Genomic DNA, 11,389 nt, shown 5'->3' with positions numbered 1-11,389 from the left:
TTATAAACAAAATCAAAGAGGGCGCTATTAAAGAATTGAGATGCGATTTAGAAGTGCACCTGTTTGGGATATAAAATTCAGTGTACAGTACGATTATCGACGAGTTGACTTTTGTTTAGTGATAAATTTGTTATCGTTCCGTCAAATTATTCATTCGAGCGGAAACAATGTAAATTAAGAAGGCAAGAACTGATGTTTTAATATACAGTATTATTTAATCTAATTTTACAAAACGTATACAATTAAAGTGTGGTTTTAAGTGATAAGCAGCTAACAAGTAAGCAAACCAATAATATAATCCGTTTCGTGTGAAACAGACTATACTATTGGTTCGCTAACTTAGTAACTTGCTATAAGAAGCAAAAGTTTAAGGGACGAAAAATTATATATAAAAATTATATTATATATATAATATAATTTTTAATATATATAATATCTAAGTTAGAAGTATGTTAACGTAACTGCTAGGTTTTGTAGTAATTGGTCAAACAGCCTAGGTGTGCATAGTGAACAAACAAACGAACATCCTTATATATATGTATATATATACACATATATATAAGGATGTTCGTTTGTTTGTTCACTATGCACACCTAGGCTGTTTGACCAATTACTACAAAACCTAGCAGTTACGTTAACATACTTCTAACTTAGATAATGTCATAAATACCAACCCAAAATATTGATTGGATGATTATACATCAATTAATTTCTGTCTTCATTCCATTTGCTGGGTTTACATGTAGCGCCATCTATTGGCAAAAAATTTCAAAATAACACAATATAATTCTTATATATTTTTAAAAATTATATCCATTTTATTATATTCACTTTATTACTTAGATAATATAGCGTGAAATAGAAGCGCTATATAATTACAGGGACAGGTAGTACATAGCACTTTCCTGAGTGGAATCGAGTGTTAATTAAGGAAATACAGATAGATAGAGAGACTGACAGACAGCTGCTAGTGTATATATATTAAAAATGATCAGTTTTCATTGAAATAAATATATATGCATAGGTTTAAACATGATGTCAAGAGTAAGGTACCTGGATGTAAGGGCGAAAACAGGTAACTCATGAGTAGAAATACAGTATATCTGAAAGCACGGGCATCGGCAGAAAATTTTTCAGGCGGTCAAAGTTTAAACACAAATAATTACATTAATAAATGTTTAAAATTTTATTTTATATTTCCGACTGTTGTTTATAGCCTACATAACAAGGGGAAGTATTTAAATCGGGTCAAATTTGACTTTCCGAATTTGTTGCAAATGTCTACGTTTTGAGACCTCTTAAACCTAAACGAGGCGAAAATACCGCGAAAAAATTATGTGTGTGTGTGTGTGTGTGTGTGTGTGTGTGTGTGCATTGAACATGTCATGTCTTATCACGACTTCTAAAGGGCGCATCGAGCGCAGCGCCCGACATATAAATTGTGAAACCGACGGCAGTGCCCTCTTTTTTGGCCCTGCTCTGTATATACAAAGATGTATGTTAATAAATCTGTAATGTGCTAAGCCTCGTATCAATTTACTTCCTCAGACACTACTATTCGATTATTCACAAACTATTTAGTAAGATTCACGGAAATTTTACAGAAGTCTATTTCATTTAAAATCTCAGGATGAGGTAAAGATTAAGAAACAACATCTGGCAGTGTAGCTTATGTATTCCGATTGATGAAATTCAATTTTGGTGGTTAAAGGTCAAGAGGATTGGGAGATACATTGCAACCCACCTTTCCCACCAAACCGCATAAAAGCGCTCCGGCAGTTTAAGATTTCGTCATAATCGGTGTGTAAATCGTTTTATTTGCTTGTTCATGAGAGTTATATTGTGTTAATTCGCATGTTGTTTTTTGTTTTTTATTATTTATACTGGTATATTTTTTAATTGTTCGATTATGCTGTATGTATAGTTCTTTCGTATTATCAAAGTTTGTTTGTATTGAAATTTGTGGCCCTTTTGTTAAAATGGTTTTTTTTATGATTTTACTTGTCTATCATGCTGCCCATCAAAAATGTGTATTTATTATCGTTATAAAATATCAGACATTGTTATTTCATTTATTTTAAATAATACAATTAAAATTATATTATCGAAAGTAAGTATATATCGTCTATTATTTTTTATGAATTTTGTATATGAAATTTAATTGGAAAACTATATTAGCACTTACCTAAGATTATGTTAATGTTTCCCTCTAATTATAATTAAATTTGAATGTTTTATATATTTAAACTGTATCGTGATAGCATATTGAATTGAAGTATGTTCGTATATTTTAGGCTATCGCCTAACGGTTTAATGAGATACTAGTGCGATCAATTGCTGAGGGTCCCAGAATCTAATCCGGGCAACTAAATTTTTAATATGTCTTTTGGCCGGTCTTTCATGAATATTTCCTATTATTGTCGGCCCGGCCTTGTCTTATACGATCGGAGAAAAGAAGGCCCTCTTATTTCCGAAAGCCAGCTTAACCGAACAAATTAACCGAACTTTGTACAATTAACCTATCGTCTGAACAGAAACAGAAGGAGAATAATTAAAAATTTTTCTACGGAAAACTGAGTCTGTTTTTGTCTTATCCGGAGTTAGTTTAACAAAAAATTTCATATATTATAAATTTATCTGGTACTAGAATGGTTCAGGTTGTACATAGTTTTAGCCTTTACAACAGAAGATGAAATGGGTGTACTGTATATTTCGGAAAAATGCCGAATTTTTCTTTAAACTTTTGTTCTTCCTGACTCTAAATGTTTTGAATTCTCTGTTGAAAGATTATTTGATGGTAATTCTGGGAAAAGACAAAGATAGAGTACGGTGTGAACATTTATCTATTTCTAGTGCTTGCCAAATCAATAGAGAGGATGAAGCGCACGTATTCAGCCCAAAACGTGAACGGCGGACGGATGAGCGCCGCCATCTGGCAATTCTATAGGTCGATAATGGAGTTTGCTACGTCTAGAATGGCGAGTAGATGATCGGCATAAACTTAATTTTTTTGTGTTTGTGGTTAAAAATTTTGACGTATTTTATTAAAATAATGATTATTTAAACATTTACGAATAATATTGTGAAGAAACAGACGATTTTAATCCGGAAATTATTTAATTATTCAATTTTATTGCAAGTGTGTGAAGTGCCTATAGAATTTACATATATTTGTCTTCATAATAGCTTATCTTAAGATAGGTTTGTTCTTCTACATCTTCTACCATCAACAACGTAATAGGTTTGTAAATTTTCTAAAAATTAATTTTCCGAGCTGCTTTCGAATTTACATAAGCCATTACTTCCCCCGACAAAAGTATGATCTAGTCCTATCGTTCGATCGTACTGCAGGAGAATTAAAAATAATTATTTAGTGTTATTAAACATCCTGTAAATACTTTTAGACAGTTTAATTTGTTTATTTACCTTTGCTGGTAACCCTCGATGTTAAATGTATTTGCCATTTTTTTCAACAAATTTTCCGTGAGCAAATGCGCGACGTTCACTAAGTCACGTGATGTGAACGAGCGCCGCAAGTTCATTTACTTGGACTTAAAACGTCAAACGCGTACTTCTGCTTGCCGTACATGTTTAACGTTTGTACTTGCGCCTCAACCTCTCTAATGTATAGGAACAGTAAACGTGTAGAATGTATAAGTATACAGCGCCTCCTTCGTATAAGCCTAGAAGTTTGACGATGGTCAGTGGAATCATGCTCGACGTTCCAAACGCCATTGTCAAACTTCTAGGTTTACAGGCTGAAAGTCCGACGTACACGTTTTCACGTTGAAAACGTCGGCCGCAACCTCTCTAATAATTTTTATGCAAAAGGAAAGAATCGACAAACTCGACGTGTGTCTATGGGAACATTTATTTTTTTACATACCTAACCGTTTCCGGGAAAAAAAGGAGATTCAATGTTAGATTTTAATATCTTAGTCTAGTCATTTAAAACCTTATGCGATAATTTTATTTTTATAAAATAATTTATAGCGTATAAACGCTTTTTACTCTGTCTAATAGCTTGACGAAACGCACCTATACTTAAAATTTCAAGGAGATAGAAATCTAAGTTCCGACAAATCCAAGCATTAATATTAAGTACCCGAATCAAGATACTGTATAACTCAACAGAGTCCGTAACTAGGGTTTTGGACGCCTATGGCCAAGAATAAAAATGGTGTTTTTTTAATTTTTATTATTAAAAATATAATTATTTTATTCTAAAAAAAGCTATTGTAAAAAATTATCTAATGACATTCAAAATACTATATAAATATAAATATAAAATTTTTTTGTGTTATTAATTTCGAATACATATTATTCCGAAACCTTCTCGTTGGCGCCTTTATTAAATCGGCACCTATGGCGGGGGCCACATTGGCCATACCCTAGTTACGGCTCTGTAACTCAGTAATTAAGTTCAATTATCTGGGCATTAAGAAGTCTCAGAACTTTGGGAAGTACACAGTTTACATTAATTCTTTTTACCTCTGTGTTTTTACTATTATACTGTCTACTTGGACCTTGTTTATTAATAGGACTTATTATACTAGTGTAGTTTCTGGTTAGCAAAGAGAGGAGATCTTAGTCAAAACAAAATATCTTTATTTTCACCAGGTGAAAATAAAGCCTCAGTCTACCATTTTCACACCGTATCAATTGTTACATGGAACGCTGTTCTAGAGATAAATTTCTATGGCTCACATCTCTCACCTATTTATCTTTATTATTTAGCTCTTTTCGACACCGAAATAAAAATAGTACAGGCAAGTTTACTGCTGGAAGAATCAATCACGCATGCACAGAATAATTTTGAAGAGAAACATAAACGAGACTGATGATTTAGCTAAAATCAGTTTTAAGATGGTAGATATGAGAACTTTAATAAAATCGGTCAGAACACGACTGCATTAGCATAAAATATTTATTTTATGCTAATGCACTTATTGACAAAAACTATTTCTTATAAATTTTAATATGTAATGTAAGATATTATCATAATTTCATTTGGATAACCCGCGAGGTATCCGAAATTAACACAGTCATTGAGAATTATGCAAAGGTTTTATTTTTAGTTTTACTAATTTTTGGGGTTTTCGTTCGTGCGGATTATATTCTATTACAGTAATATTTAAATTGTCTAATAAAATTAATGTTATTATAATAATTACTATTAATTAAATTAGTGTTTCTTGTTTTTTAGATTCCAGCGCAGTAGGGTTTTACTTTTCACAAGAAATGTATAAGTGGACAAATGATAAATATTCCACCATATCTGCTGCAGCTAGACTGTCACACGGACTGGCACTTATTATCGCTGTTCCTATTTTCACAAATGTCTTGAAAATACCAGACGGTATAATTGGTGTAATAGGCATTTTCTCAATACTTGGAGAAAATATCAAAAGTTTAGCTTACTATCCATGGCTGTATTATTATGGTAAGAATATGAAATGTTAGACATAAAAATATAGTTAATGTTACCTATGGTTCCAAAATGGCGGCTCGTCTCTGCTTCCAGCAAATAGAAGAAAGGAAACAGTGGGGACGCACGTTATAACCTAACCTAACCTAACCTAACTAACTATTCTAATAATTTTGTTGGTAATAATTATGGTAATTTATTAGAATGGGTTGGGTTAGGTTATAACGTGCGTCCCCACTGTTTCCTTTCTTCTATTTGCTGGAAGCAGAAACGAGCCGCCATTTTGGAACCATAGGTAACATTAACCAAAAATATTATTCATTTTTCACAAAATTGCAATTATCAAATCGCTAAAGAATAAATATAATTATACAATTAAATGAAAAAATAAAATATTTACTCTATATAATTTAATTATATATACAAAACTTCGGGTTATTTTCGTAATATCCAAACTCTTAATTTCTTCAAGGCTATCGGGCATTTTATTGAATGTAAACAATTTTTTTTTCTATTGCTATAACAAGTTATCCAATAATCTTTAGGTTAATGGCTCGGGTGTAGTAAGTACTATATTAAGTCATTTTCTTCAAAATTAAACTTGAGACTAAACTTTAGATCTTATTAATTAGGTAACAAAGTCTCATCTAATCCGAGTAAAACAGAGACCAATAAAGGTCAATTTTATCTACCATGGCCTCTGTTTTACTCGGATTAGATGAGACTTCATTACGTAATAGGATCTACATTTATTTAAAAAGTATGTAGTTATGTAAAAATATATGGAGTTCGCGATAGAGCAAGCCCATTTTCTTTTTTTTTTTTGAACAAATGAAATACGTAGAATGTCTGTTTCTTTATTAATAAAAAGCAGTTTTAAAGATTTCAATTCCTTTAATGGAAATATTAATTTATAGGGGTAGGAACATCTACCAGCCCTGAAGAGGGAGAAGCGGGAAAAAAATTTCCAGCTTCCCTTCTCGATTATCTGGGTTATGTTGCCTTATCCATCACTCCACTCGTTAAGGAACAATTGAAACAATTTTAACATTTAAAGTGAAGTTTACAATGAAAATCATTCCATATTTGACATTTTTCAAATAGTTTACACTCATTTTTTCAGATAAATGACAATTATACAATGATTATATTTTTTTAAATATCATTTTATTTAGCTTCTGTTACTGGAATATTGGGAGGAATCAGTAGTGTTGCTGTGAGATCAAGACTTTCTAAACTAGTAAATCAAGCAGAGTTAAGTAAGTATATTTACATACATTTTAGAAATGCTTAGAATATAGTTTGATAAATATTTACATATATTTATTAGGTAAAGTATTTTCGTTATTAACCATTTGCGAAGCATTGACACCCGCATTTTCCGCTGTTATTTTCAATGAACTCTTTGCGCAAACTGTTTCTACTTTTCCTGGAGCATCTTATCTGACAATGTTTTTTCTTTCACTGTTGCCAGCAATTGTACTTATGTGAGTAAAACTTTTTCTACGTATTTATTTTGTATATATTTAAAAACGTTGACAATGTTTTTTTTTCCAATTAGATGGATCAATACACAATCACTTCCTCAAACATCTGCAGATATTAATGAAGAAGGTTACAGAATGGAAAGTTTCAATGAAACACATGAAACGTTTAAAAGTTTTTCATAATTTACTCCATTAAAAATAAAGACATTTTCAACTTACGTTTATTAACCAGTTTTTACGCATATATGCACTAAATTCCAGCATAGGATCATTATATATTTTTACTATTAAATATGCTTAGTCCGTTATAAAAAGTTTTTATAGGCCAGGCTTACTAGAAAAAAGATTCGGTTTCCTTACAATAAATTAAAATAGACCCATTCGTTAGTTCAGTCAGTATCTTTAAGGTGTTTAATGTTGGCATTAGCTTTTCATTGACTGGATTTTTTCCTGCATTTAAGTCGATGATTATTCTAAATTTACCTGCCTTGACATTGTAAAACAATTTCTCTTTAAAGGGAAAGCTGCTCAACTACTGTTCATGTGTTGTTTATATCTGAGCGACTAATTGATCATATCATAGATTTGTTTTACCATGAGCCGAACTAGTCTATTTTCTTTTTTACCTATCTGGATCATTGTCATCTAAACAAGTAATGCCCAAACTACGGCCCCCGCCCAAATCCGCCCCGTGAACATATCTTCCCATACCTCACAACTAGTTTGACTAAACACGTTTAAATTCCAAAAAACAAAGAAAAATTTCTCTAACCGTTACAATTTTAAAAGTTTCTGAAATGAAATGAAAATTTCAATTTAATAATAGTTTACAATGAAAACATATTAAAATAAAAATATATAAAGGAATTCTATACAAATAAAATTTTAGAATAATTATAATATTGCTAAAAATCTGTAATTTATTTATTACTAATATCTACCGATTAATTAGATAAATTAATTATATATTATAATGAATCTAATATATATTAAAGAATTTATGTAAATGTAAAAACGTACGAAGACGGGCAACACTGTGGACAGTTTGACAAACAGAAATCGTTAAAAACACGAAATTAAAATTAAAATAATTTACGATAAATGTAATATACTAACACTTGTATGTAAAAAGGAATAAATAGTATACTATCAGGTGGTACGTTAATTAGACTTAAAATTAAATTAATTACATTCAAAAAACCGCTATAAAAAGCCAATATATCAGGTTTCTCTCACACATACACACAAAAAAAAACAAATTAAATATATCACCTCTGACATTCTAAAAGCTAAAAAAAAATTAAATAATATAATATATTAGAAGGACTGATAGTCATATCTCTAGTATGAAAATTCAATATTCGACAAATTTTACGTCATCAATAATATGATCAAAAATTAACATAATCAGCTTTTACAGGTCAAAGGATTGTTTTATATACTGTGTTATAATTCGCGAAGATATATAAGTATATGAACATAATATACATGAAAATGTAGAAAACAGAATTCTCCTTTAAAATAGCATATAGCCAAACAGCAAATATGAGTTTAAATTATTTTACTGCAATTTGATCGGACATAATTTTAGAAGTCATTATGTAAACAAGAAAACGAATTTTTATTTTGAAAAATGTGAAAAATATATATACTAATACTTACTAATACTAAAAGTGAAAAATAGTACTACTAATACTTGCATATTAACAATATTTTTTTCATACTTCTATTATAAAAATCTGATTTTATACGAATTTTTAAAATAATAATAATACATTCCACTTTCATGACGTTCACATAGAGTGATCACAATAGACAAAGGGCTAGAATAACAAGTAATTTCCATGTTTCCCTGCCTGGCCGTTCATCCAAGCAAGAGAAAGTCCTACAAACTATTATTTAATGGACCGTTATACAGGAAATTGTCCAATTGCTCTAATATTATTACCACTTATTACCAGTGGCGTGCCGTCATTGGAAGCGATGGAAGCGCCGATTCCACCTTCCAATGACCTTCCCTTGTATTTTATAAAATATAACATTTTCATATTTTAACGTACTTTGCATTAATTAAAATTAATATTTTATTATAACTGCATTATGTATCTTTTACAAATTTCTATACTACATGTGAAAAAAACGATAAGATTGCTATTGTATATTCGAATAATTCGGTGGCGGAAGGAATGTCGAAACCGGGTCAGTCTCCAATCAGCCAGATTATATAGGCATTAGCACATGCGGTTTACAGTGCACCAACCTCACCCGGTTTAGCTCACCCGGCTAAACCGGGTAAGCGACACACTCGTAAAGAGTACAGCTTTATATCCCGGAGCGGTTGTGGGCTGTTAGCCACCTGCCTGTCAACTTCCAAGCAGCCAGATTATAGGCATTGGCGCATGCGCTTTACAGAGCACCAACGTCACCCGGTTTAGCTGGTGGATGCTTCACACAAAGCTTCTAACTTTATATCCCGGACCAGTTGTGGGCTGTTTATCCGCCTGCCTGCTAGATATTCGGCCGCTCTCGCCCGATTACGTGAATCACGAGTAGACTAGATCAACGGCGGGCAACCCCGGCCCGCGGGCCAGCTACGGCTCGCGAAAAGTTTCTATCTGGCCCGCGAGATCTTTAATAGATTATTAAATTGGAAAAATAACTAATTAATAGTTAATTTTCCAATTCTTTGTAATTTTCGAAAACGATAAGAGAAATAAATGTAGTATAAACTTTTTATTTATTTATTTCGTATTTGCAGACTAAAAAAATTACGAGTCACAAAAAGGCGTCAATTAACTACTACGGCCCGCGGAAAAACGTAAAATTTATTCTGGCCCGTGTTATAAAAAAGGTTGCCCACCCTAGACTAGATTTATAACTTAACCCAACCGATAGGAGTTTACTGGCACGTTTTTATGATAGTTCTGTATAGTTGACGGGAGTTTAAAAAAATCCATTAAAATATTTGATATATTTATTCCGCTCTCCCATCTTATATTACTTACGGGTTTCAATGTTAAACCGGTGATATTACGATTATAGTATGTCCCATCTGTAAGGGAATGCAGAAAAAACGTGTACAATTCTTGTATAATGTTAAAAAATTAACTGTTACTTTGGCATCATTATTTACAACCAAATTTAATGAATGAGACGTACAATGGTACAAAAAAAGCTCTAGAATTTATTTTCCTTAAATGTACGATCTAAGTATCGGTTGTCATAAAAATTTCTTTCCACTTTTTTCCCAAGACTACAGATATTCGAGTACAAAGTAACTGGTTTCGAGTTATTTCTACTAAGAAGTAGTTAAATAATTAAGAGATTAGGGAATGGTGACATAAGTAAAACCCTGCTGACTTAAACAAAAGCTTAACCGAAGCAATTACTAGCTCAGTACAGTGGGGAACTGATTTCCGTGTACACCTGGTACTAAAACGAATTGCAGTAGTTAGAAAACAAATGACTATTAAGTTTAACATATTTACATCTATGGTGAGAAACGTTTAAAATTTACAACGGCCCTGTCGCGTCCTTTGAGATATACTAGTGATGCGACAAAAGAGGCATTTGACATTGACCGGTATCGGCACCCTCGGGATTTGTCATGCATGCATTCACTGTACACCTACCAAAATCGTCTCTGTTTCCATTCGTGAGCCACTCGCAGGGAGCAATTTTAACTCAGTGGATTGTTTAAATATTTAAAAATAAACAATATTTTATGTTATTTTTATATACGTTTCTTCGCAAAAGTATATTCATACAATTGAATATTTTGTACCAGGTATGTATAATTGTATATCCATCACAAATTTTATTTTACTAAGTAAGTTTTAATAATTTTATTTTTAATTTTAGCCCTTATATCATGGCTAGCGATTTAAACTGTAATTGTGATATTGAAAATTTACTTAAAAAAAGTTTTGGCTCAAGACCATATAATGAAAAAGAAAACATTATTAAAAGAGAAAGACCAACGCCTAAATTAAATATAAGTACTTCGACAAAAAAATTTGTTCGACATTTTCACGATAAAATTTATCAAGACGTAAAATGGCTTTGTGGATGCATAAAAATGCAAAAATTGTTTTGTTGGCCTTGCCTATTATTTTCAAATGAAATTAGTGTGTGGAATAAGAATGGCTTTGACGATTTAAATAATTTGAGTAAAGCTAGAAAAAGACACGAAAATCGTAAATGTCACATCGATTCTTTCGTAAAATTGAAGCAATTTGGAAATCAAAATAGAATAGAATTTAACATTAGTAAACAATATAAAATTAATATTGAAAATTATAACAAGATAGTTACGGCTAATAGATATATTGTATCTAAATTAATAGATATTACATGCTTTTTAGCAAAGCAAGAATTGGCATTTAGAGGGCATAGGGAATGTATTGAATCTAATAACAGAGGTAATTATATTGAACTCGTTTCTTTATTAAGTACGTCAGATAATCAATTAAAA

General features: G+C 31.3%; 1 protein-coding gene across 1 annotated transcript; it reads left to right on the top strand.

The window, feature by feature from the left end:
- The first annotated feature begins 5,204 nt into the window (after positions 1 to 5,204).
- On the top strand, positions 5,205 to 7,113 carry LOC136985033 (lysosomal proton-coupled steroid conjugate and bile acid symporter SLC46A3-like). Its single transcript, XM_067282227.1, has 4 exons — positions 5,205 to 5,443; positions 6,604 to 6,687; positions 6,759 to 6,915; positions 6,990 to 7,113. The coding sequence occupies exons 1-4, from the start codon at positions 5,242 to 5,244 to the stop codon at positions 7,096 to 7,098; spliced, it is 552 nt and encodes a 183-aa protein (XP_067138328.1). The 5' UTR covers positions 5,205 to 5,241; the 3' UTR covers positions 7,099 to 7,113.
- Positions 7,114 to 11,389: the final 4,276 nt, after the last annotated feature.

The sequence above is a fragment of the Centruroides vittatus genome, unplaced genomic scaffold (genome assembly GCF_030686945.1).
Source record: "Centruroides vittatus isolate TY-2023 unplaced genomic scaffold, ASM3068694v2 contig_943, whole genome shotgun sequence".
NCBI lineage: Eukaryota > Metazoa > Arthropoda > Arachnida > Scorpiones > Buthidae > Centruroides > Centruroides vittatus.
Note: the sequence above shows the minus strand (reverse complement) of the source record. Positions and strands in the feature narration are given on the sequence as shown.

What these genes read in the sequence shown, in the direction of transcription:
- LOC136985033 (XM_067282227.1), top strand. Translation starts at nt 5,242, where the DNA reads ATGTATAAGTGGACAAATGATAAATATTCCACCATATCTGCTGCAGCT. An exon ending in AGTAAATCAAGCAGAGTTAA is followed by an intron (nt 6,688 to 6,758) that starts GTAAGTATATTT and finishes TATATTTATTAG; the next exon opens with GTAAAGTATTTTCGTTATTA. An exon ending in TTGCCAGCAATTGTACTTAT is followed by an intron (nt 6,916 to 6,989) that starts GTGAGTAAAACT and finishes TTTTCCAATTAG; the next exon opens with ATGGATCAATACACAATCAC.